Source organism: Drosophila subpulchrella, chromosome 3L, assembly GCF_014743375.2.
Source record: "Drosophila subpulchrella strain 33 F10 #4 breed RU33 chromosome 3L, RU_Dsub_v1.1 Primary Assembly, whole genome shotgun sequence".
Taxonomy (NCBI): domain Eukaryota; kingdom Metazoa; phylum Arthropoda; class Insecta; order Diptera; family Drosophilidae; genus Drosophila; species Drosophila subpulchrella.
Window position 1 is genome coordinate 29109672 of NC_050612.1, and position 27396 is coordinate 29137067.

The 27396-nt window shown below is 40.3% G+C and overlaps 5 protein-coding genes across 8 annotated transcripts; 3 read left to right on the top strand and 2 right to left on the bottom strand.

The window, feature by feature from the left end:
• Positions 1–7057: 7057 nt before the first annotated feature.
• LOC119554581 lies at positions 7058–8134 on the bottom strand. Its single transcript, XM_037865563.1, has 3 exons — positions 8021–8134; positions 7787–7959; positions 7058–7726 (listed from the first exon to the last, which is right to left on the bottom strand). The coding sequence occupies exons 1-3, from the start codon at positions 8132–8134 to the stop codon at positions 7333–7335; spliced, it is 681 nt and encodes a 226-aa protein (XP_037721491.1). The 3' UTR covers positions 7058–7332.
• Positions 8135–8442: 308 nt separating this feature from the next.
• Positions 8443–11793, top strand: LOC119553594. Of its 4 annotated transcripts, none has more exons than XM_037864044.1 (2): positions 8443–8596; positions 9682–11793. In XM_037864044.1, the coding sequence occupies exon 2, from the start codon at positions 9944–9946 to the stop codon at positions 11642–11644; it is 1701 nt and encodes a 566-aa protein (XP_037719972.1). In that variant the 5' UTR covers positions 8443–8596; positions 9682–9943; the 3' UTR covers positions 11645–11793. The 4 variants fall into 4 exon arrangements, with proteins under 4 accessions (XP_037719972.1, XP_037719976.1, XP_037719973.1 ...); XM_037864048.1 differs by having other exon boundaries at positions 8560–8578; XM_037864045.1 differs by lacking the exon at positions 8443–8596 and adding an exon at positions 9377–9485.
• A 2386-nt stretch (positions 11794–14179) lies between these two features.
• On the top strand, positions 14180–14915 carry LOC119553348. Its single transcript, XM_037863687.1, has 2 exons — positions 14180–14270; positions 14351–14915. The coding sequence occupies exons 1-2, from the start codon at positions 14250–14252 to the stop codon at positions 14567–14569; spliced, it is 240 nt and encodes a 79-aa protein (XP_037719615.1). The 5' UTR covers positions 14180–14249; the 3' UTR covers positions 14570–14915.
• A 2632-nt stretch (positions 14916–17547) lies between these two features.
• LOC119554390 (cuticle protein 16.5) lies at positions 17548–18131 on the bottom strand. The gene is made up of 2 exons (XM_037865273.1): positions 18078–18131; positions 17548–18012 (listed from the first exon to the last, which is right to left on the bottom strand). The coding sequence occupies exons 1-2, from the start codon at positions 18084–18086 to the stop codon at positions 17614–17616; spliced, it is 408 nt and encodes a 135-aa protein (XP_037721201.1). The 5' UTR covers positions 18087–18131; the 3' UTR covers positions 17548–17613.
• A 4435-nt stretch (positions 18132–22566) lies between these two features.
• On the top strand, positions 22567–23445 carry LOC119554081 (cuticle protein 16.5). Its single transcript, XM_037864825.1, has 2 exons — positions 22567–22628; positions 22962–23445. The coding sequence occupies exons 1-2, from the start codon at positions 22617–22619 to the stop codon at positions 23361–23363; spliced, it is 414 nt and encodes a 137-aa protein (XP_037720753.1). The 5' UTR covers positions 22567–22616; the 3' UTR covers positions 23364–23445.
• Positions 23446–27396: the final 3951 nt, after the last annotated feature.

The window sequence follows — 27396 nt, forward strand, 5'->3', positions numbered from 1 at the left end:
TATTTAATATTTATTATATTATATTTCCAATTTATTTATGTGTGGTTATATTAGCAATCTAAAAAAGAGGATAATTTGTAGGGCATTGAAAATGGTTTCAGAGAATGGATATAAAAAGAATTTGATAAACAATAAAAAAAGACAGTGAAAAGTTATAGTTTATTTTCATAAAAAGTTAGGAACCCTTAAGTGTAAAATCATTGCATATTTATGAGCGCACATCCTGTGAACCCCTTAAAATTTGCAGGTTGCGTGCATTTTTGTCACCTTTCGCCGCCTTTCGCTTGCCTTAATGGCACAAATACCGGAAATACTTTCGAGAAACCATCTTCCTCCCCTTCTCCATCACTCCCTGCTCAAACTTCCGATCTGGCCCGACTTCCTTATTAATTTCTCGAACGCTGCTTTGGTATTTTTTCAGCCCGCCTGCCACTCATAAATTGCGCAAATTCCTTTTGTGAGCGTCAAAGAAAAATGTCGGCAGGACGATGAGAGTGCGAAGGAGGTGGGTGTGGTGGTCACATCTAATTTCTCTGCATGTCCTGAGCACGCTTATTAAAGAATAAATCATTTGATGACTGCCACAGCCCCGGCAAAGTGACCAACAAATACGTCACAAAGGAAGAAGCCGGCAAACGGCAATCAACCCAAAAACTGGAAAAAAAGAAGTAAATGGGTGAGGTCCCGAGCTTCGAGTTTCGAGTCCCGAAAGGACTGCACTGGCCGGACGGTTGGCCAAAGTACATTATAGTCCTTGGTCGTTTGCAGGCGGCAACAAATGTAGCAGAAAACCGCAGCCGAGAGTAGTGCAATTAAATACAGGAAATAATGGCCACCACAGCACTAGCAGGAGCAGCTCCACCTCCCACTTGCAGCCACCGGGTGGTGCGGTGTCCAGGCGGTGGGTCCGTTGGCCTGCTGGCTCACAGGAAGCGACAGGATGCAGGAAACCCTCGCCCAGCATCTTGGCCAGCCCCAGAAGCCGCCCGCAGCTGGCCAGCAAATTTAGAGGCGGAAAGGAAAGAATCCAGCAGCATCCAGCCAATCCAGCCAGTTGGAAGCCGGTGAACGCTATTATGTAGACACATTAAACGAAGATGGCCCTGGGGAATCTCAGAAGTGAATGGGTCGTACGGGGCACTATTTATCTTTCGAGTATTTTCTAGATGGATGATTATGGCGCAATTAAATGGTTTCATTGCACTAGGACAATCATTTAGAGGGGTTATTTTTATATTATTTATTATAAATATTACATTTAAGTCTTCAAAAATATATCTTGCAAGAAAAAATATATCAAAATATATATTTTGGCTTTGACCTATTTTTGTCGATCAAAAATAATGTTTATTTTTGACGAATAATCTCATTAAATATTACCACATATTATTAATATTTCATTCTAAGACCTCTTTTATGAAATTATTAAGGCGAAAACTAATATAGTACTCTTTCAAAAGAGTGTAACTATTAATATATTTGTTGATAATTTTGGATAGTTTTTTAAACCAAATTTGTACCTTACATTTACGATTTTAGTTCTAAAAAATGTCGCACTTCTTAAAACTTTTAAATTAAAAGAAGGACATGTCCAGCCTTTAATTTCAAGATAATGGTCAACTTTTAAGTGCCACATTTCTTTGGCCATGCACTCGCATCACATACTTTGGCCAACTTTTAGTTGACGAAGCAATGGGCATTGGGCAACTTTTCTGGCACCAATTTTTAATCGAAATTCCTTGGAAAATAGCTTTATTTACGCCCGAAAGAGTTGACTTCTTAATGTAGCGCATTCCAATCGGAAGACTGGACAAACCATCTCGGAGACAACATCTGGTTGCGGTTTTCCCCAAGTCCTGTTTAGACCAAACTGCGTCTCCGAAGGACATCTCAGCGGACATGTTTGCCTGGCATTGTGTGCGAAATGTTTTATAATTCAATTTTCAATTGGCAGGATTGAATCCGTAGTTATGTATAGGTATATGCCGGCATATCCACAAACTATACAAATTCTACGACAGCATGCAGAACTGCATGGGTTGTCGGGCTCTAATTGAATTCAATGTGCACTTAAGCGACATCCGTTCATAATGAAATTTCGCAACAAAATTGTGGCAAGGACAAAAGAGTCGGCAAATATTGTTGCTATGCTAATGCAAAGTTTTTGCCTCCCGTACGTTGCCTTATATAGGTATATATATATTTTTTTATTGCACCATAAATAATGTGAAATCGGAGATGGTGATGGGGGCGTTGGAGGGTGAGAAAGCAAGGCCTGGCAACGGAGAAATTGAAATTAAATTGCCGTCCGACTGAAGGAATCCGATGCCAAAGGAACAAGAAGGCTGCATGGCCATACATACACACAATATATCTCCATTGGTACATGGTAAATACATTTTTTTATACTTTTTATTCCACTCCGCCCTGCCTTATTTCATTTGACGTTTTATTTTGCACTCTGCAAATAATCGATTGTCAGTCAGAACCAACTGCTGGCCGTCCATTTGACTCTCCATCGGAATGTTAGCTAAAGTATGAGCAGCTGCTTCAATATTGCGCATAGCATTTCACAATTTCGCACACTGCAGGAAATCGAACAAAAACTTGAGCTCATAATTGGCCATTTTAAATAGGGTCATAATAAGCGGTTTAATTAGGGACATTATAAGTAGTTTAATTGGCCTATTTAAATTGCACACACATGCCACTTTATTAACCAGAACACATTTAATGTCAATATACTTCAATTAAAAGACCCATACTAATCATTGCACTTCTTATGATGCACAGTCATTTCTTTATAATAATTCAGACGGCACAAATATAATGATATTTAAAATGTTTTAAAAATATTCATTTTGTAATAAATAATTCTTTTAAACAAAATTGTATCTTTCAATTTAATAGAAAGAATAATAAATTTAAACAAATGTAACTATTTGAAAAATATGTACATACATTTCGTTGCACAAAAACATTTAACATTCTCTCTACGAGCTAAAATATTAAAGGAAGAATCGAATCAAACAGTGATTGGAAATGATTAAATATTTAATTCCTATTTTCAATGATGTTGTTATGCAACCAAAACCAATTCCAAATTAATCGCTTTCCACAGTGTGATTTTCACAAGGCAATATGGGTTTTATTGTGTGTTGCGTAAAATTCCTTACGATTGACTTCGCCTGGCGTTCTATTGATTGATTTGCAATGCCCACGAGCGGCTGGCTGACTATCAGCTTCTCGGGCTTCCGATGGAGCAACAGCTCCGGCTCACGTTGCGTATGCGTAATATTGTTATGCCACATCCTTGCACGCTCCCTCATGGAAAGTTTGCCCAAGAAATTCAAGCAATGATCAAGTGTACGTTTTAATGAAGCCGCCTGAGTACATACTCCGTATATAAATACAATAAATTTGCGCACAGAAATCAACTCTATTGCATGCCAATTTCCGGACCAAAAATATGAGCCTTTTTATACGTTTCGTAGTCGAAAAGTTTTTTCATTACAACTCTCGAATGGTGGCAAGTTTGGCCGAAAAGCGGGGGAAAAGCTGGCAAGCCCAGCTGGGCTAAGTGAGTGCAAAATGTTATTTTATTGTCAACAAGCAAAGTTGCCCAAAAACACTCCGAAGACGAAAGCCAGAGAGCCGGAGGACTTGTCGTGGCTGATGTCAAATTTATTTAATATGCAGCATAAACAAAGCAAAAAGGACACGACACGCTCGTAAACTCATTTGCCAGCGAAAACAACTGTTCCCACTTGACGCTGTTGGGAATTTTTTAATACGACCTCAAGGACTTTATTCCCCCCCCCCCATTTACCTTATGAAAAATAAATATTTTTGTGTTTTATATCCAACGCGGACGGCAACGCCCACAAGTTTTTTCATTAATTTGCAGGCATTCAGAGGGCCGAAAAAGGGGGTGGGGAAGAAGGCATTCCAAAGGCATTCCGTAGAAGTCAATAAAAGTGTTGTTTTAACTTCTGGCACTTTTTGCCCTCCTCAGCAGTCATTATCAACTTGTGCTGTCAACGCAGTCGGGCAGCATCTGGATGAAATTCCATAATTTTTGGCGACAAAATTGAATTGATTAATAAAATATGAGCTGGTAAGCAAGAGGAAGTTTGCCAAAGAAAAAGGACACGAAAGTAATTCCTTTGGATTTGAAGGGAATCGAAAAGTTGCCTTGCGTATGAAATGAGAGTGGAGTTAGTGCTGTTAAAATAATAATTTTCTTTTTGTCTCTTTAATCTTTTGAAAACTAAATATCCTTACTCTGTTTTTGGTCTCCCATAAGCTGAAACACTAATCGTTTATATATTTATGTAAAGATACCTTTATTGCTTTCATGATAGCCTTATTTGATTTGGCTATATTAACTATTAAAAACTTTTACACAACTTTTGGGTTTTGTTTCAATCGTTACAAGTTCAGAATAAAAACAATGGCAATGTTTTCGTTTTTCTTTTGTCATAAAAACTTTTGTTTTGATTACATATTTTTAATTTGCTGGCGAGCGAAGTTAAACACAGTTTTTATATTCGCAGCTGCAGTGATTCCATCAGTTATGAAAACATTTCCGCTTTTCAGGTTTGGTTAACATGCAGATTTCAGCGGCAAACTAGTTGCTAACTTTTTTAAAGACAGTTTCCAGCTCATCTTGAATTCGTGCTCCCCGGCAACCATTATTCGTATGCCATCTGGCTAAACCAAAGCCAACGAGGACAGGAAAAACACCGAGTCATCCATATGCATGATGCATGTCGGTAATGGCATTTCCAAGCCAACGACAAGTTGCTTAAAAAATCATCAAAAAATTCGCGTTAAGTGCTGGAGGTTGGCGGTTTGTCCCTCACCACATCCACATCCATTCCATGGGGCATACCACCTCCCCATCCTTATACCCATTCCCACGTATATCATCCACATCTGTCATGCTCTTTGCTGCAGATGCGGTTGGAGAAATGCACGAAAATGGAAAAGGGCCAAGAACGGAACTAAAACCGCACTCAAAAAGCTGAAAGCGGCAAGAAATTGGACTGGCACATTCCCCTTAAAGCTTGAACTCAATATGTGCATAACTTTCGCTTTCCGGTGGCAGGGCCCCCGGATCCCGATCCTTTAGAGCCTTTGTCCCAGGCAATCTGTGACCCAAATCCAAGGACCGACCGCCTTAAAGCCTAAAACAAACTGTGTCAGTTGGCAGCCGCTCCTCCCCCGCTTTCCTACTTGACTTTTGTCCCGCCCCCAAAACACTATTTCCCCACCCCCTCTATACATCCTTTGCCGCTCGCATCAAAAGGCAAATATTGGCACTTGCCGCAATAACCAGGTAAGCTCAGGCTGAGTTGCCCTCTATCGCAGACTCGAAAATGGGTCACACTACAGTGGTGACCAGGTTAAAAGGACATTGCCATAGAGTTATCATATTTTAATTTTAACTTAAGTTATAAGGCAAAACTTGAGCACGCAAAATACAATATCAGACGATAAAAGGCCTTATAAGAAATTTTAGGAAAAGCCTTAAGGTATTAAAAATATTGAATATTTTATAATTCAAATTCTTAAAATTTAATTAATTAATTAATTAAAGATTAAGGTTTTTAATGTAGGGAATCTCTTGAAAGCTTTTGAAGGACTCTGAATATATAAGAATCAATTGCATCTGGTTCCTAAAATATTAATGTCAAATTCAACATTTTATAAACATAGTAAACAGATAAATATACCGCTAGTATATGCATTTTAGGATAGAGTTCTGTAAAACCATACTGTTTTGATACCAACTGTAGTTCGAAAAATGGATGCCTGCAATCTAACGTACCTATGGAAAGTAGAGGAAAATTAGAAGCAAACTTGGGGTCTTTGGAATTGCGTCACAGATGCGGCTTCATGACTTTAACCCTTCAACGGCGAGTGGAGGAGGGCTGTGCGCAGAGCAGCAGATTGCTATGGGTTAAGTCTCGCACAATCCCACACATGGCTTTGAAATTTTAATGGTCTTTAAGTGAGTGAACAGGGGCGTGGCTGTCGCGCCTGAATTAACAAATTAATGCAAATGATTTGGAAAAACATTCAGCTCGGCTTGTTTTTCAGTAAACCCCTGAAGATGTCTCGACTTGTGCTTAATTTAATGAATATTTATGAGCCAGCTGCCTGACAGTGAGTTCTTTTTTTTGCAGCTTCTTATTTTTGCATCATTGCGATGACTGCATTTCGATTTCAGGCTCTAATTTAATTGCAGCCAGGAGGGGGCAGGGCAACAGGAGCGGCAGGAGCAGGACAACAACATCCGTTTCCGCTTGCCACGACATCCCGTCAAGTGCGGCAATCGCATTAGAATGCGCAGCGGACCTGTCCTTCGTACCTCGTCCTTTGCCTGACGGCTGAGCTGGCAGGCACTGAGCACCCTCCTCCTCCTGTCCGTCGATCATTGCACTTTGGAGACCGGGTTCCGAGGTCCCAGACTCCAACTCCGGTTACAACACAATGCCAGCCGGAGGCTGCAGCGACTCCTGCTCGCTGCACTCATTTAATTGCATTATGCCGCAGGCTGTCGCATTGCCCTGAAAGTCCTGGCACTCCGGCACTCCAAAGACACTGCATTAATTTGCATGCGAAAAACTGCAGACCCGCTGTTGTTTTTGTTATTTTTATCGCTGCTCTCTGTTTTCGCCCCGAGTTAATGAAGTCAACAAGCTGCGGCTGCATTTCGTCAGACTGAGGAGCTTCGGGCCAATAGGGTTTGCCAGGAACAATGCAATACCATTTCACTTAGTTTTACTGAGGGGCAATGTTCATGTTTCATTCGAATACGCAGAAAAACAGTTTACTATCCAATGTGTCATGAAAATCTCTGCAGCTTAGTTTAAAAATCGCTTGAAGGAGAAAAGTTGCTAAGAACGAATATAGGTAGCATATAGGGAAAAATTAAGAGATCCCCTGTACTAAGATTCTAGTCTTGACTGGGATTTCTCGACATATTATTACTATTACAAAACATATATATTTAAGGTTGTTCCAAAATGTCATTCACAAAACAGCTGATTTATAAGTATTTACATATATATAAAAAAGTTTAAAAAAATGGATTGAAGCAAAAAATTTAAAAAAAAAACTGCAAAATAAACATAGACAACCCTAAAATAATTTTCATAGCGTTCTTACATTACCATTGGGGATTTGGTATTTTGTACTTAGAAAAATTGAAAATGTATTAATAATTGTACATATATTACTAGGGAGGATTCTTAAAACACAATCCTTTTCTAAATCCCTTTTCAACTTATGCAGCCAACTTACTCTATCTACCTTAAACAATTTTTAAATCGTAAAACAATAACTTTCTATACCTGCGTCGGATAGCAAACTGTCCTGTAGTTTTCGGCAGCAATGGTCGTTTTTTTCCCCACTTAAGAAGTGACTTTGACATAACCAGGATATGCCAGCACGTGCCCCGAACCTTCGGATGGCATTTCTTATCCTATGATGGGCACATGCAGCCATGTCATTGTTGCGGTAGCGGAAGATATAGATGAACTGGCCGTTGGGTCGGAGCTCGTAGACCCGAAGGATGGTGAAGGGAAATATCTTGCGCATCTCCTGGTAAACTTGCCAGGGCCTGAGCGACTGCACCCGATTCAGCACGAGCTCGCGATTATTCACGGATGTCATCACCCTGATGGGGAGGTTCATCTGTCGGAATCGCCTCGGCAGACTGAGAGTTGTAACCGATTAACATTGTATTCTAATCATAGAACCCAAAAAGAAAACTCACTACTTCAGTGCAGCTTCCTTGAGAGGCGTATTGACATATTGCAGGTAGGCATATCCACGACTATACCCCGAGAAATCGATCTTAAAGCGCAGGGCGTAGATCTCACCCAGTTCGCTGGCCACCTTCGCCATCTTCTCCGGTGTGCAACGCTTGGGTATGCAAGTTAAATAGAGCTGTAAAATAAACATTTGACCTATAAAATTTGAAACGTTCAATGTTTATTTAGGAACCTACTTCACCCGCTCCCTCCTCCAGCGAGGACTTCAGAGTATCGTTAAGGACCATACGTGTGGTTATGGAAATAGTGCCATTTACCTGACTTTTGCAATAATGGCTCTTAAGATCCATCTCAACGAAAAAAAGTAAAAATAAAATAAAACAACACGCGTGCGCAGAATAAAAAAACAGAAACTTCAGTGTGACCAAATAAGCTAAATAATCAAGGCGTTGCCAGATAGTTAGCTTAACATTGCGATCGAACAGAAAGAAATATCTTATAACGAACTCTTTTAAATTAAAAAAATTTGCTTAGAAAGAATACCAAACTAAGAAAACAAAATATTTTTTCTGTATCGTATTTAAATTCTACTAAAGAAATTCAGAAGTTTGGCCTAACCATTAGTCGACGGAATTTTTGTCAAAGGTTTGGATTTTTAATAGTCTCATCAGTTTAACACAAGTTTGACATATCACAAGTAACAATTTTTATAAAAAAATATCTCAAGAGGACCCCATTTGCCTGTGAGGTCTTTTATTAGCCTTGCTGTGAACTCTGACTGCACTATAACTAAGGTATTCTATTTTTGCGAGGTACGTTATGCATTTACTTTACTTTTTCTAACCGCTCTTTGCATGTCAGGCCATTTCTTTGCTCTTGCCTGCTTTTTGCTTTGTTTTGACAGGCTGCGCGTGCTTTTTTCTAGCTCATGTTTAACAATATAAATTTATGCAGGCAAGCAGGCGGGCATTTGCAACTTTTGCTCGCAGTTCGCCACAAGCCGCAGCACCTACGTATCGTCGTTGTTGTTGTCGTTGCGGTTAAGCCGCCCATCAGGCACCACCCACCGCCCACCGCCCACAACCACCCACTCACCCCACCAGGGGGCATCTTGATGGAGGTTGCGGTGCACTCAAGTGCCTGCTGCCGCTGCCACTGCCGCTGCTGCTTCATTTTCCTAATTTATACGCGCGCTGTGCTAATGAAAATTTACGTGGCAACGCAACCGCACACTGTTTTGTTGCCGCTGCTGTACACTTAGAAATAAATAATTACTTGTGCTTGTATGGCTATGAATAAATTATACATATTTTAAAATACAATCACAAAGCTCTGAAAAAATTAAAGAAGATTGTACAATTTGTACAATCATTAGAGCCAAATTAAAAATAAAGTCCTTTTCTCTCCCATTTATTTTGTACATCTTCGTGTACATTAAATGTATTCGAAATTTAAAGAATATTTTAAGACATAGACGTTATAAAAATCCCAAGCTTACTTACAAATTACTCATAGAACACGTATGCCAATTACATTTCTTAACAAAAAATCGTTCTCCCCTTTCTAACATTGTCAATATATGAAATAAAACTATAAATAGGTGGAATATTAAAAACACTTTTTGGTTGTAATCCAAATTTGTTAAGCCAATGCGTAGATTTTAAGTCCCTTAAGAATTTTCATACAAATGTGGATCCTAATGTAAATATTTTGTAAGAACACCTGCAAAAAAAATCGATTTCAGACAAACATTTTTAATATTTTTAAAATTAAACGATTTTTGTAAAGCCACAATTTAAAACGAGTTTAATACATATACCTATAGTAGATTTCTGCACCCATTTGAAACGATTTTAGTTATCAAAAGAATTACCCTTTGTGTGTATTTTATTTTCAGTGTGGTGTCGCCGCTCCTTGTGCTTGTTACCAGACTTGGGCCCACCACTTGACGCATTCCTGAGAAACCCTAAGCTCCACTTTTGGGCCACTCGGCTCCTTGTGGTAGAGAAACGCTCGGTGACAGCCGCAAAGTTAGGCCACATAATCCCACTCCTGTTCCGATTTCAGTCGGCGGGTGGTTTTCATTCAAATTTTCCGGTAAAACAAAAGAAACACATTTACGAAAATAAAAATAGTCCAATCTTGCTGAATATGCGAACATGGCATCCATAGAACCGAGCGAGGAGTTACTGGATCGCCATTTCAGGCAGCAGGTAGCCATTTACAGGGATGTCGATCTGGCGAGGGCCTTTCAGTCGGATCGCCTAATCATGGCCAGGTGGATGAAGGTCTTTGAGAGGACTCCGCTTAGCCAGAAGCTGGCCCGGAACAGCCTGATGTTGCTAATGCATGGCCACATGAAGGACTTTGGTTTTCTCAAGGAGCCGTTCACGGATGTGCGGAACTGCAGCCGGAATCTGAATGAGATTTTGGACGTATACAAAGGCCACTCATGCAAGAAGGTATCTTCCCAAAGCAACACCAAAATCGGTTCGTCTACTAAATCCACTAAAAATATTCCGGAAACTCAATCAAAGGAGCAGAAACGTATTGGGGAAGGCAAATCATCTTCTTCCTCCCGAAATGTATCACTTAAGAGGACTTTTACTCATATCCCTCGATCTGTGAAACTGGAACCCATCAAGGAAGTTTCCGAACCTTCGGAAAAGGAACCCACCAGCAGCAGTATTGCCAGCATTGTGACGATAATTGAAACAGCGAAGACACGTTCCATTTCTTCGCAAACAAGTTCCAGTTCGCCGAAGACTTGCCCTGAATGTGTTACTGAGGTTAAAGGACAAAGTGTAAAAAAGAGAGTCCAAGACCTAGAAGAGGGGCTTTCAAGCAATGAGGAGCACCCTTTGAGTGTAAGTTCCATGGAGAATATGAAGAAGTACTATCAAAAGTGGTCAAGATATAGTGGGGATTCTGCTTCGAATCGAGAAAGCGAGAGAGCACCCTCCACATCGCAGGAGAGACTTCAAAAGATAACCAATGTTATAGATCAGGTCACCCGCAGATCGAGTGCTGTGAAAAACTTGAAAGACTGCTTCGAGGAAATGGCCGAACGTTTGAGAAACACTTCAGAGCCTGAATATTCCATTCCCGAAGGACGTAAACCAAAGATTCCGCCCCCTGCGCCCCCAAAGAACTTCCGAAGGAATCAGGATGATGATGTTCCTGTTCTGATGGCCAGACAAACTGGGGGGCAGTCCCTTCCCTCAACTTTTTTCAAAGATAAGCAAGTTCAGGCTTTACTGATTCGTAGGGAGAAGCTGCGTGTCCAGTGCCTGGAGTACTACAACTTGGACGGTACAATGAAGGATGTAAAGGATATGCCGGCTCCCCCACTAGATACCAAGCGAACTGATCTTCGAGTTAAAGGATTCATAATTGGAGCCTACAGAGCCTTAGAACGTGTGAAACGGTGGCGGGGAAAACCCAACCAGTTGAAATTGTTCAAGACTTGCTTTCGGGGAAGTGGCTTGGAGGACTTCGGGAGATTGCAGGCTCTGGATCGAAGATTCGAGCAGGTTGCTCTTAAGTGGTATCGCAAAAAGGTGTTGGTATGTCAACAAAACACCTGGCGTCGTTATCGCCGGAATATTTCGGCTCAAAAGCCACCGCCCACCGAGGCGGATCTGCTCCAGGTACACAACCAGTTGGAACAGAAGGAGGAGCTCCAGCGCGAGCGAATGGCTCACCTGGACAAGTTCCGGGAACTTTGCAAGACCAACTGCTCCGGAGTCGTTAGACCGGAAATCCATCGCAAGATGCTCAGTTGCCTGAACAATGAATACGACCAGCTGGCCGAAGATCTCAAATTAGTCGTCCTCGAGAAGGAGCAACTATTTCAGTGAATAACCCTCCAAAATCCGTAACTTTCCTCGCACCTGTTTTTGTACTTGCTTTACACTTGTAACAACATTAACACCGCCAGCTGTGCTGCTCATTAATTAATTTAAATACTACGCTTTATTAAATTAAAAAACTGGCAAAAAGGGAGAAAAGTAATAAGGGGCTTATGCGATGTGGGGGAGGGAAAATGGTTTAAAGCTGGAGATGACTACACAATAAACAAACAATCTACTCGTAAACAGCAGCTATTTTTTAATTATGCAATGTTTCCGTTGCAGCTTTGCGAAAAACAAAGCTCAGCCTTCTTCGAAGGGTTAGATCGACAAGGAGAATACCCTTTTTTCATATTCATTATGTCACCGACTTATGATTTTTATTCTTCAGTTTTATAGCAATTATATTCGCTTAAATATTATCAAAATAGTACGATAGCATGGTAAATTTTTTTTTTAGTCACTCAAAATTAAAGTTAATGTGATATACGGTCAATTGCTTTGATTAATTGTACAATCCTTAGATATATACACGTTGTTGCTTGCTTTCTTCAGCTAAAAAAAAGATGTCAATAAATGTATTATTACTTATAATAGCAAAAGAAGAATTTCTTCTATCATATTTAAAACAATAACTCAAAATTATTTTTTCTTAGTTCCTATCCTAAAAAAACGATATAATTTTTGATTGTCTTTGATATATACATGTTATTCATTACATTTTAACCCATCTCCTTATGAGGTCTTTACCTTTCAGAACCCATAAACCCCAATTAGTCCCTACTTACCCAGGGTATCAATAACAAAGAGAAATACCAGAAAAATGGCTGCCAGCTGCGACTATTTGCCATTTTGTAAGCTAGCTGGGAATTAGCAGCCGAACCAGCCAGCGACGAAAAAAAGGGCGGAAAAAGGCAGGGGAAAACTGTCGCTGAAAGCGGTTTTCCAAAGTACTCTCCATCGAGTTGGCTGGGCGTGGTTCGGCGGAGTTGCCCGTTGAAGTCCATCGGTGGTCAGTGAACTTGCCGCAACTTAATATCCGCAAGTATCGGCATACATACATATGTATATACTCGTAATTATTAAAGGTAGGGCGTAAATGATGGCTTCATCGGGCTTTCGGTTCGGTTGCGAATTTATGGTCTATATTCAGAAAATTTGCATAGAACGCTCTCTGGTCTATGGTCTCACCCGCTTGTCGGCGTCTAAATTAAATAATTATTTATAGCTTGCGAAACATTCTACCCTTCGGTTTCCCATCGTTTTGGCCGTGTTTGCCCAGTTGCAAATTGTGCTGTCAGTTATGGCTTAAAGTGGCCTAGACCGGCGAAGGCTTTAAGCAAGACGTCATGCCTTGGATCTTATCTAACCGAAGTGATCGCAAAATATGGTTTTATTTCAAACCCCCGATTTCAGGCTCATGTGCATGGCAGGCACGCACACATAATTATAATTTTTACAACGTCTAAATAAACGCAAATATTCTATGCACAGAGGCAGTTTCCACGGGGGGCTAGGAGGCTAGAGTGACTCAGGTAGGGCGGAGCTACCTATACCCCCAGTAATGAATGACAGTCCCAAGAAGGTAGCGCGACATTCGCTGCTGGCCATTAATTGTAGAAAAACAAAGGGTATCAAAACTGATTGTGGCATTGTTTGGCGTTTGGCAAACTTTGTTACGCAGCCGGAAATAGAGCTAAATATGGGGAAAGTTGATTCAGAGAAAGCGAGAGGATGGCTATGCAGCACTTGTAGTATACTATTGTTTGCATAGTTATTTTTTGATTCCATAATATATTTAAAAATATATATCAATTTTGTTCTAATGGGTCATTTTTCTTTGTCACTTAGAAATATATATATTTTAAGTATGCACAATATAAAACTTAAAAAAATATAAAACAATGTAATAATTCTAGATTACCATGATCCATCTAAAAGCTTTAACTTTTTTTAAAGTTATTTCCTGTAAAAAAAATGATCAAAATAGTATTCCAGTTTTGTAAGCCTTTGGAAACATTTCAGTATTTCGTAAAAGTATCGAACTTTTGTATTGGTTTCAGAATTGTAAAATGTGGGTGTATATTTTAAAGATTTTTTAAATATTGTAAAGATATTTCTTATAAAATTGTATCATAATTTCATTAAATATTGTATAAGGATCTAAAGGCTATAAATCACTTTGAAATTCAACAATTTTACTTCAATTTTTGGCTATAATTATTTAAAAATAACTGCGATCGTAATTATATTTTAATAACCTTTTTATAACCCATAGAGTATTCTGAATTTCATCAATTTAGGGTTTTTTATTGGTCGCTGTCTTATATATTTGTTCTTTCTCAGCAATTTTAAATATCATTAAGAATATAATTTATGCCACTCAGCGCGCTCAGGTCTAGCAATATTAATGATGGCACAACTTATACGGCTCTCTACCCGATTCTCCCCAATTCTCCCCGATTCTCGGGGATTCTCTTCGCCGGTCCCAAGCCAGTCCCCTGCTATCCGGCCAAAGGCTATAAATATGATTGACTGGCCGGACCAATCGAGCAGTTAAATTTTGAATTTCGTTCGCACAGCCAGTCGGAGGAGCAGTAATCGAAAGGGAGCCATGTTGGTCAAGGTCTTAATGGTGAGTGTGCCGAGCTGCGACCGGGTGGTATACACAGTACCCATATCTGGATATTTCAAACGTATCAATAATCCTGCCAGCTCGCATTGCTCGCGGTCCTGAGCCAGGCGAAGCCCCAGCTGTTGGTCACGACGCCAGTGAGTTATGCAACCGGCGCGGGGGGCACCTGGCTGGCCACCGCCCCCTCCTCCGCCTACTACCCCGCCTATGCCAGCTATCCGGCCTACGCGGCGTATGCGTATGCACCGGTTTATGGCGCATACGCCACGTATCCCTACTACCCGTATCTAAGGCGCTGAATCTGGAATGGATGCCTGTTGCTGTTGGCCTCTGTGCTGGTTATCTTAAATATTCCGTGAATTTGTAGGCATTCCTACTTTATGTACTGTGCTATTTCTTAAACCAGTGTTGAGGTTCCATTAATTAGAAGCAGTTTAATTTAATAAGGAAATTGCTTTCCTTAAGAATATCTTGTTGAACACATTTTCTTTTAACTAATCCAAAAATAAAGTGTCTGTTTTTTATATTTTAAATGTTTAACAACGAAGTGCCTTTGAAGAAATAAGTGATCTTAAACGTATGCGGTTAAACATTTTTGACAAACTCTGGGTTAACAATAATAAACATTATAGGATCGTAAAAAAATGGTTATAAGAATTTCGGAGCGCAAGTTAACTAATTTTTATTTTAATTGGACAAGTCTTTTTCGAGTGGTTTTAATTCGGAAACAATTAATATATTTTTAAATTTAATAAAGAAAATCCTTTCTATAACTTTGTCAAGTGTCTGTAGAATAAAACTAAATTATAGTTGGAAATAAAAATGTCTTAAAAAAAGGTAAAACGACAATAAAACATTGTTAAAAGTCATAGATACTTTAAGAAACGAAAGCTTAAAAATAGTTTAAAATTTCAGATCCCTCAGTGGGAATATTCGATGCCACTCTGTTGGTAATGCTTTATTTTCCCTCGCGCTTGATTCGATTTGGCGCCTGAAATCAAAGCGGCATAAATACATAAAATGATAAACAAATCAATAAATGGCAAGAGGCATCATCTACCTTTAGCCAGGTTCTGTGGGATTTTCCATTTGGGTTTTCTCTTTTCCAGCATTTTCCCCCTTGTCGCTCCTCAAATTTGCTTACATCTGCGCATATTTTCACTTGCACGTCTTCAGCTGGGAATAGGGAGTTGTGGGCGGGAAAAGTGGGCGTGGGGAGTTGGGAGTACGGAGTGGGGGTTTTCCGGGCATGGCAGGATGTCGGTGAGTATATCTTGGTAACCCGCTACTGATTTACCTTACGTGTATAAATCTTTTATTCATGTAATCCATTTGAAAAACACGTTTGCACATGATTGTGTTCGTTTCGAAAAAAGGAAATCTTGCTTCTAACATGTATGTTGTACATATATGTATGTATGTTTGGGCCAACCGACGTATGTGCGGTCCGTGTGTGTTTGTGAGTGTGTATTTGATTTGAAAAATCGTCAAAATTATATAAAGTGAATACAAATTTCATTTGCTTGGTTTTATTGCTTCGCCAGTTGCCATACAAACATTGGTTGCCAATTGCCACTGCTACACCGCTGGCAATCAAAATAGTCACACTTTGACATTTCCAGCGGATTAACGAGGGGTAAATAACTATTAGGCAGCCAGCAAAAGAAGTAGGAAAATGTGGGGAATGGTTTTTTATTTATTTTGTATTTTATTTGCGTAAAGAAACAATTTTTTAAGGAGTCAATGAAGAATGTCTTAAAAATAACACCGATAAAAGTTCGGTTGTCATCCAATAAATTTTCCTAATCTTTTAAATGTATATGGAATATAGATGGAATATAAAATAAATAATTTTTGTTTTTATTTGCAGCCCCAAAACTTTGGTTCATTATGCGAACAAAATCCTTTCGACAAACTTGACATCCTGCTTATCATATTTTCGCTTACCTTTGACAACTTTTGGGCAACAAAAACCGGGCAAAAAAATAAAATGCGGATGACAAACACGATAGGGCGACAACAAGTAATATTCACCATAGAAAGGCAAAAAGTTACCAGAGCTCGACGCAGTTTTATTGAATAAAAGGTCATTAAATTTGGACGCTATCTGTTGCGAGCGAACTGGCGAAAATGGAGCAGCCATTTTCCCCTCGGCCCACTTTCCACTGCGTGGATTTTACTAGCCTTTTCCGCTCAGGTAGCAAACTTTACAACTACTTGGAATTTACCACCTGAACGAGGGGGGGTTGGCAAGGATTGAGGGACGAGGGGCGATGCCAAAGTTATGATAAGGAGCAGCAGGATACCGCCGAGGGGCAGAAGGCTCCACTCGGGCCTTTCAACGCGCAGGACAAAGTCAAGCAGAAAACTTGACTGGAGCCGCTGGCTGCGGACAGGACGAAAAAAAAAAAACAGGAGAGAACGCGCAGGAAACGCTGAAAGGAAGCATATTTCATATAGAAAAGAAATCCTTTTAAATGGAAAGTTTAATCCTGGCCAAGGCAAAGCGCAGACTTGCCGCCTAGGTTTCGATGGGGGGAAAAGCGCGGAAAACGCGGAAAAGGCGGAAAAGGGGACGCCAGATGCCCGGCTTTCGATAAGAACTAAGCTAAACTGAACCGAGTGGAAAAAGCGGAGTACAAATTGCTCCCCATCACTGCTCAAAGCCAAAGGAGTTCATTTTGTTCGGGAAAATTGCGTAGCGGAAGGGGGAAGTTGTGCACTAAAAATAATATTAACTCTTATGAATATATAAATATGACTCAAATGAAATGTTTTCAAACTAAAGGGGCACAATAGCATAATTTACCTAAATAGAAACAAACTAGAGATAACCCGTTTGAGATAATAAAAAAGGGTTAAATTTAAGAACCAATCTATATCAGCATCATCTGCTTTTAAAGGGGTTACAAAAAATAACTATATAAAAGTAATTTTATATTTTAGAGATAAAATAAAGTAGGATCCGAAAATGATATATAAAAGAATTTGAAGAACCATGTAATACTTTTATAGCTTTAAAAAGGTACCAAAAAATAATAAATTCCTTCACAGTTCAGCGAATAATAGTTCATATTTTGTTCTTGCCTAAATACTTTTGAGCTTAATAAAATAAAAATTGTTGTTTCGGTATTAAAACACATTGAAATGTGTTGTACCTAAATTTTGTTTAGTGAAATCAATTTTTATGTACTTCATATCAATGATTTGAAGGCAATGTGCATGTCATAACGAATTTTCAGTGTGAATACTTTTATAAAGAAAAGAAATGCTTGACTACGTTGGTATGTACAATTCTTTATTTACACAGATTGGTCAGGATGGGATTTTACAAGCGGTCGCCTTACTTCTTCAGCAGAACGGGAGCAGCGGCGGCGAAGGGGGCGGTGTAGGCGGCTGCGAAGGGAGCGGCGGCATAGCGGGCAATGGGGGCGGTGTAGGCGGCGGCCACGGGAGCGGTATAGGCAGCGGTGTATGCAGCAGGGGCGGCGTAGGCGGCGGCAGCGAGGGGGGCGCTGTAGGCGGCGGCAATGGGGGCGGTATAGGCGGCGGTGTAGGCGGCGGGGAAGGCGGCGCTGTGGGAAACCGTGTTGGCGGTGTAGCTGGAGGCGTAGGGAGCCACGTAGGCAGCACTGCCCACCACAGCGGGAGCGGTATAAGCCAGAGGAGCGGCGGCCAGAGGAGCCACAATACCAGGCTTGGCAGCAGCCACAGCCACAACAGCGAAGAAGCAGACGGCGAACTGTGGATTCAAATTCTTCTTAATTAATTGCTCCTTAAAATCCTTTAACTCCTTGAAGAACTTACGAATTTCATGTTGATTGTTGGTTGGTTTTTTTTTGGGTTGGTTGTAGTGACTACTTGAAGCTGTGAGCTTGATTTGATGTTGATTCAATCGGACTGGCCAGCTTTTATAGCGACCATAGTGACCATAGCCACCTGGACACGAAGGCCGCGTTTACCCATGCAGCTGACATCGCTGACATCGCAGCTCAAAGTCTTTGACTCCGTTTCAGTTTAGTGGGCCAAGCCAATCCGATCCAAGCCGATCCCATCCATTGTTGCTGCACACGCACACCTGGCACGTGCCGGGCCTAATTCGATTTGACTTTGTAAACGGGGCCTGGGTAATTGAAATGCGACAGCCCACAAGGCGGAACAAAGGTCGTAAACCAATTATGATCGCAGAATCCCACTTCAGGGGTGACTATTCAAATCGCGAAGGATTTTGATGGATACCTCAATTATTTAGGGATTTCAAACTTGTGAACGAAGAAATCTTTGTGATGCTGAAGATTAGTATATGTGTAGCATTCCTTATTGCTTAGAAAACTTATTGGGGACATTGATTTACAATGATATCTTAAAATACATTTTTAGATGTCTAATATATTAAAACATTTTAGCTTTACTCGAATAGGATAGATGTTACTTTACAAAGTTTTTCCCCAGTCTTATTTTAAACAAGTTGTACGCCATAAAAAATATTTTAACTTTTTTTTGCAAACGTTTTTTAGGTTTTCAATCCCCAGCTAAACTTGAGCAAAGTTATAAAATGCAACAATTAACTTAAATTTAGCTTAGAAAGTTCGAGCGAAGTTAAATGTATTAATTTCAATCCACCAAACACTCAAATGGGTGCCTGGCTGAATTTCGAAAAGTTTCAACCACCCCTGCGTAGCAACCTCCACTGAGGTTTCCCACATCCTTTCTCCTCGTTCCCCAGGAAAACGGCTTTGTTCTCATGAATAATTTGTGGAAACCACTTAAAGGCGGTCGCCCCCTTCTTTTGCTGCTCTCAAATGTCGCTGGAATTTTCTGGACGAATTCAAACCAGAAATTTTTTAATAAACTTCATCTTGATGTGGGCTTTGGAATACGGAAGCGGCTTTAGTTGGGCTTTTTTTGAGGTGGGATGTCATGTGTGCCGCTCGCTTTTTACGGCACTTAAACGACGCATTAACGCGCACGCACAGCTGCTGCCACGCCCCTATATCCTCCGCCTTCGCCCAGATCCTGATCCTGATGCAGACATAACCCCGGCCAAGTCAGAGGCAGTTGCGCCTTTATTACGGCAATAAACTCAACTTGGGACTGGGCAAAAAACAAAAAAAGGAAAAGTGCCGCGAATATTTCACGCAACTTGTTCAAAGTTCCTTGGTGCTGCCCTGCATCAAAGAATTTCACCAGGGTTTCTCGCAAAATTCAAGACCTTGGTTCTTGAGGCAAATATATTTTGTACAAAATATTAGTAAGATATAATATTTTGTTGGTATTAAAGTGAAGGACTTGAATATTTTTAAGCCCACTTATTATGTCTGATATGTTCACACCGAAAACCAAAATTAGCTCTAAATTTCTCGAATAATTGGGAGATAATTGAGTTTTTTCTAAATTGTAAAAACAATTACTATAATTCAGAAGATTTACTTTTCTTAAAAACAATCGTTTACAAGTATGTTCTTCATCTAGAAGATCAATATTAACTCCAAGCCAGAGCAAATTTTTAAAATGTTAAAATGTTTTAAGGTTGCTGGCATACTTATAAGTTTAGAACTCGTAAACAAAAAAAACCAAGGATATTAAAAAGTCGGCTAGGGTTTTGCGATCTCTTCTTTCGGCTTCGAAGTCCTCGTTCCAAGCTTTGTCCCTGTCAAACGGAGCGAATTTTTGTGCTCGGCTTTTTGTGGAAATTTCTTGCTTTTTAATTACTTGCTGGCACTCGTGGATACATATACATCATCCCCAGCTCCCGGGGGACTGCTCTTTGATATGGTTGGTCCCCATTCGGGGCCACTCGAAAGTTGCGGGCGCTGCACTCGAAATGGCTAAAAAAGAGAGATCGACGGGCGGCTGAGGAGGGGAAGTGCCATCAAAGCTTTTAGGCGGATTAACCAATATAATAATTTCAGTAGCAAGTCCTTGCCGCAAACTTGACAATGAAAGCAGCCTGTTGGCCAGGAGGGAAGTCAAGTGTCAAAACAAATATGTTTGCCGCCTGCGGTTGCCGGAGCAGTTTTCAATTCGAGGCCCCTCCCGGCTGCATGACTGTGCATTTAGTGGACTCCCATCCCCATCCCCGTCCTCATCCACAAAGGGATCCGCATCCCGGCGCATTGGCAATAGGCTGGCTGGTATGCACAGGCACATGGCAAACACTTGAGTCCTACAAAAGGAGCGAAGGAAGCGACGGGATGCGCACCAAATCCTTCGCCAGCAACATCATCATCGGCACTGGCTGCAGAGCAAACCAGAAGGAGAACTGGCAACAATTTGCTGTACTCCAAAAAAATATTACCAACTCTTCCGGTGAAATCATAAATTATGAAAATATTCATAGATTTGTTCCAAAATGCGGTTGAACCACATTTTTCGAGATCATATTAGACATATGGGGGGAAGAAACCTTTTTATCTGTTGGGTCCAAAATACTATGTTTTTTCGCGGTTTTTCAAGCGTCGTTCACCCAAATCGAGTAGCGCGGCTAAAGGAACGACTGTTTTCAGTAGCTAGCAACATATGCTAACAATCACCATCATTTTTACGAAAATTAATTTTTTGACCTATTTTTGCGTTTTTCATAATTATTTTTGCGAAAAATGGCAAAAATAAAAAATTTTCAGGTTTAAATACTAATGGATTGGAAATTAAACAACAAGCTCGACGAGGTATGACATTCCTCATTCTGACCTTTGGTTGCATTAGGGCTTCCAAAATACTGATATTTTAGGGGGGAAAAATGGATTCGAATTTTGGCCAAAAATATTATTTTATCTTGCGGTTTTTTAATCGTAGTTTATTCAAATCAAAGCGTACAGCTAAATTACCGACTGTTTTGAGCAGCTTGCTTCCTATGCTAACTATCCCTATCACTTTCGTAAAAAATTAATTTTTTTTTACCAATTTTCGCAATTTTCAAACATCGTACACCGTCTATTTTTGCGAAAAATGGAAAAATTAAAAAAAATGACAGAATTGAATGTCAATTGTTTGGAATTTAAATTACGAGCTAAACGAGGTATGACATTCCTCATTCTGACGTTGACCAAAGCACTGAAATTTTAGGGCGGAAAATTGTGATTTACATTTTTTCGATTTTTCATCATCTTTTGTTTGGGGAAAATGTCAAAAATTAAACATTTTCAGCTTTGAATGCCAATTTATTGGAATTCAAATTACGAGCTCATCGAGGTATGACATTCCTCATTCTGACCTATACTTGCATTATATCAGCCAAAAAACGGACTTTATAGGGCTTTAATCTAACATTCTAAATCGACTGTCTTGTAAAAACTGTTCACTCACTAAAGAAATTCTTAAAAATGTATTGAAAAGCCTAAGTAAAGAGAAACCTATGTATTTTGAGATTTGCGAAACCCCTCAAAAATAATATGAATTTTTCCATGGCTACGGATTTTTCCCTGTGCACCCTTGCCACGCCCCCAGAATGTGCCTCCCCTTCGAGCAGAGCTTCTTGCAATCCCTTTTCCCTTTTCCGGCCATTTCTTCGCCACCACCCAACCACCCACCACCCACAAATCCATTGCATTGCTGAATTCGCGTAATTGGCATTTTTAAGCAAAATTCACGCTTCAACACTTTTTCAAGTGTGAGACTGCCACTGCAGGAGCATCTGGATATATGTTCCTGAAAAGCCCTGGAAGGGAGTATGTGGCACTGGGTGGTTTTGTGGCGGTGCATTCTTGCAAAGTGTGCTTTGCCACACACACGACAGCCTGCACTCGATATTTCTAATTAGTGAGTTTTAAGCTCTTTGCCCGCAATTTGCGACATTTATTAATTAATTTCTGCAAGCGGTGATTGTGGATTATTAAACACTGATTAGCCGGATTTGTATTGTGGTCTATTAAAGCAGTCGAGTGGTAATGGGCCGGAATAAACTGATAATTTCCTGATGACGCATTGGAGTAACATTCATAATTCACACGATTTTAGCTACCTTTTCGGCGTTGGTTAAACCCGCTAGACCTATTAAATTGTAAAAGCATTGCAGTCGTCAAGGTCAGGGACAAACCGCCTGGCGATTCGAAGTAACGGACGCTCAGGCACGCACCAAAAATAAGACATGGCCAGGTCTAGACCACGAAAACTAAAAAGTAATCATACAAAAACCAGACAGTAGCCAAGAATTGCGCATGCGCAACGTCAATCGAAAGTCGTTGACTTGGCAGCCATCGATGGCTGATCTAAGAGCGTGATCTGCATTGCCAATTAGCTCGGAAAGTGTAAGTGGCTATAAAAGAGCCGTGCAGCTCTCTGTTGGACATCACAAACCAATTGGCCATCCACCAAGTGACAAACCAAAAACAAACCAAATCCATCAACATGTTCAAATTCGTAAGTAGTAAAGAACTAGTTAGAACAAGGGTTTATATCTCATAAAAGTAGTCTAAAAATTGAATGTGTTACATTTAAAAAAAAAAACGGAAGTGATAAATCAATTAATACATTTTTAAATAAAACTATTAATACAGAAATCAATTCCAATACAATCTCAAATAATAATTCGACTGAGCAGTTCTTGAAAAAAAATTACAATAAAGAAGTCACTTCCAACAAAAGTATAATGAATATTTTTCTAATAGTTTTAAAATATTTAAATAAAATGTTTTAATTATACAACTTTATTATTTTATTCTTAATCTATATTTTTTAAATCTCCCCCCTTAGGCTGCTATCTTCTTCGCTGTTGTGGCTGTGGCTTCCGCTAAGCCTGGTATTGTGGCGCCTCTGGCCGCTGCTCCTCTGGCCTATACCGCTCCCGCTGTGGTGGGCAGTGCCGCCTACGTGGTTCCCTACGCCTCCAGCTACACCGCCAACACGGTGGCCCACAGCGCCGCCTTCCCCGCCGCTTACACCGCCGCCTATACCGCCCCTATTGCTGCCGCCTATACCGCTCCCATCGCTGCTCCTTTGGCCGCCGCCGCCTACACCGCCCCCTACACCCGCTTCGCCGCCCCCTACGCCGCCCCCTATGCCGCCGCCTACACCTCCCCTCTGGCCTACAGCTCGCCATACGTGGCCCGTCCCTACGTCGCCGCCGCCGCCGCTCCTCTGCTGCTGAAGAAGTAAATCAACGTATTTGAACCCTGCGGAAATATTGCCCCGTGAGCCTGGCTCATGGCTTGGCATTTATTTTCCCTAACACCCCAACTTGTGATGCATTAAAACTCTAAGAATCTACAAATGGTTTTTTATTTGGGTTACCTATAAAGTTTAGGGTACTTTCTCAAGATATTGCATTTCTAAGAAGAAAAAGAAAAGTTAGCTTAAATAATTTTGAACCAGAGATTATAGGATCCATAGAAGCCTAAAAAAAGAATCCTTAACATAATGATAGTTAATTATATACCATTTTTTAGAACATTACCATCTTAGACTTTTTTATTCAGATCTTAGAGATACCTTAAAAATATTTAGAATTTTTGTTATACCTCTGATATTTGCAGAGTTATTCAAATGACCTGACTTTAAAATCTCCATAGATCTCTCTGACATTCCAGAACGGCTTTATATAGATTAGCATGCGAAACGTTGACAGCCACATATTTAAAATGCTCCATTAGCCAGCGGTTTTTTGCGACCATTTGAGCTAAGCGTTCAATTATTGCTATATGTCGAGGCTGCGGATAGGGGCTGCATACCAATGAGATGGCTGAACACCGCTTTCATCTGTGATGAAATTGTTGGGCTCGAGCCGCAAGCTTCAACGGGTTCGGATATATCCTTAAGCCAGAAAACCAAAATTACCGCAGCAACCGCAAGCCACCAAAATATGGGTTAGCATCCCCCATCCCCATCCCCATTTCACTCTCCAAAACCCCGAACACAAACCCCACCTCAAGGCAAACAAACATCAGAGATGACAAGCCGGCTCGAAGCAGTAAATTAAAATTGACACCTGATGCTGACACAATTTGAGGGGCCCGTCGAAGGCCGACTTGGGCTTACGTTTACTTCACTCCCGCCGCTAATGAGGCCCGAAACCAAAGTGCGTCAACAGTTCGGTTCAGTTGAGTTCCGAGAAGGCTCGGCTCCTGATGGTGATGATGATTTTGATGACATTCGAATAAGGCGCTCCATTTACCAGTGCACCTCCCTCCATTTGCCTCCCCATTAACCACCCGAAAGTCTCGCAAAACCCATTGCTTTCGAGTGCTTAATCATTATTAAATGGCATATGAAGTGCTCGGCTGAACACTTAAGTGAAGAGATTTCGTTGCGAGCGAAGTGATTTCATAAGAACATTTGGTTAATGAATTCGGGTCAGGATTTCTGGTCTTGATATGAAAGCCTAGAAGTAATGTTATGGTTGGAGTGTATTTTCGAGTAGTTGTTTTTATAACGCCTAAATTTAAAAATTTTGTTGAGAATAACTGCTTTTGCAATCCAGATAATCTTAAAGCACAAGGTCTTTCAATAAATATTCTTAAGAATTCAAAGAATTTTTATGAAAACACTTTACCTAAGTGTAATAATTATGAATATACACACCATCGAAATGACCATTGATTTTGTTCCTTCAAAGCATTTTTTAAAATTTACCTTATCACCAGACTTGTGGTTGATATTAGAAAGTTGAGTTTACAAGAACTTAATATCATATAGGCCGTGACCAATGTTTGCATTAAAAAGTTTTTCGGTTATTGGTTTTTGGGGGTTTCATTACCCTAAAAAAAAGCTTCGAATAACATAATGGTAGCCAGATGCTGGGCGAAAAATAAGGCTTTTTGTTTGACTTTATTGTTGACTTGGTTAAATGCGGCTAAATGGCCGTAAATGACCAGCAACAGGCTTTCTAAACTTCTCGGCCAGGATGTTTCGTGTGTGTGTGTGCGTTTGGGCAAAGGGTTAAAAGTTTAAGCAGTGCGTGATTCCTGGGTTCCAGGATTCAGACTCCCCCGTGCGAAAACTTTCTGCATATGTTTGGAAGCTGTCCGCCGGCAGATTACCGCAAATTTTGCGCTCGAATAATCGCCGGGGAAGGGGTTGCGTGCGAAAGAGAGGAGTATGGAGTCAGGGTGAGACGGGTGTAGTCAGCATCCACTTTCATTATAAAATCTGACAGCCCGTAAGAAACTTCTTGTGGCTGCCTTTGTGCGGAAAACGCATCGAAATGTAAGCAAGGTGCACAGAAAAAATATTCCATTACCTAAAACTTCGAATATCCCAGGATAATACCAATTTGCGAAAATTCAATTTAGCCAATCGTGGTACTTAGGTTTTTATTGAAAAATCATGGTTAGATCATATGATGTTATGTGTATCTTTCGGAACTAAACTCGTAATCTAATTTGGAAATATTTTATATCAATAAAAGTTTATTTTAAAAAGTAAAACAATATACTATTATTATGTTATTATATTATTATAAATAATTTATTTTAAAACTATAAGTAATAAGGTTTGTTGTGTTTATAATAACTTTATTACTTTGAGCTTTAAAATAAATTATTGTTCTACTTTTTAAGCTTTTCTAAGTTAAATTATGATCAGCCCTGAGTACCCCTTTAGAAACACCTATATCTTTGAAATTAATATATACTGATGATTACGATAAGAAAACCTACCATTAATTTCTATAGAAGTTGTTTACAGTTTAGTGGTAAAAAAGAGGGGACTAAAGCGAAGATGAGCAGCAACAACAGAGCGGAAATACCTTATTACAACAAAAAGTCGTTGGGATCTTATTCTGTTGCCTCTTCTTCCTCTTTTGCTTCCTTTACCGCCATTGCGTTGGAATTATGCGGCATTGTCTAAAAATGAGTTTTCGTTGCTTGTTGCTATTTTTACGTTTCATCGAACAAAAGCAAAGTACCTTGCCGTAGCAACAACAACAGCAGCAAGGGAGAGTAATAACAAAAACAGGACGATGAGCAGTAAAGACACGAACGGGAACAAAGAGCTGAAAGCTGGCAAACATGAAGCATTAAGCGAGCTTCGGCTGCAAAGGATCTGGAAAAGGAAGCGGGGAAAAGGGAAGACAAGCCACAAAACACTCAGCGAAGGTAGCAGCCCAACGAACCATCACTGCGTCACTGCATCCTGGGCCCTCCCTCCCTTTCTTCCCAGGTCATCAGTGCATCCCCATCCCAGGACCCATCCTTGAAGAACCCCCATATCACATAGCAGTACGTAGTTGCAGGGAGCGCAGTACGCACGCCTTCGTGACGTGTAATGCTCAGCAGCTGCCAGGCGACAAAAAGTGTAGAGAGTGAGGTGATTCTTCAGGTAAGGTTATCGGGAACCATTTTAAAAATAAGCTGATTGATGCCAATTATTATATTTCAACAAACACTTTAAAATGTTAGATCTCTATAAGAAAATTTGGAAAATTTTAAATTTAATTCTTATAAAAGACACGATATAATCCCTAAAAGCGATATATTTTTTTAAATTTTTAGTACAATTTACGTTTTAAATGTAAATTTGACTTTAATGACATTATCTATTGAGACAAGATGTTTATGCTTATCTTATATTTCTTAAAAATAATTAGTTTATATAGTTTTAATAACCAAAAATCAAATACTACAGAGTTTTTAACTATACTAAGCCAATAAGAGAAATAAAGGTTTTTGAACCAAGCTTTCCAACTATTTCAAACATTATGTTTCTCTTCACATAATTTCTGTCGCCTGTTGAAAATTTTTTGCGCTCGCCAAAGAAATGCGTCCGCCTTTGTAGTTATGTGCATGATGAAGAAGCGAGCTTTTTTACCATCCCCTACCATTCTCAACCCCCGAATGGTATTCCAACCCCCTCAGAAATGCGGGCTGCTGGCAGTCGTCGCATTAAGTGAAGCACGCAGCATGTTGGATCAAAATGAAGTGCTGACAACGCAATGCTGGCAATGTCCTGGAGGACGAGGACCAGGACATCTGGAGATGGAGATGGATATGGAGTCGGAATGAGGTGAGGTGAGGTGTGCCAGGTAAGCGTCTTAGCCCAGACCGCAGTCCTAAACAAAGGCAGGCGATGGGAATGAGGTGGCAATGTGGCAGGTCCTGCTGCTCCGCTCGATGGCTGCCACTTCAATGGCTCTACGTCTCCATATCCTTATACCCATCCACCCTCTTCCTTTTTCCTGTTCCATCTGGCACCT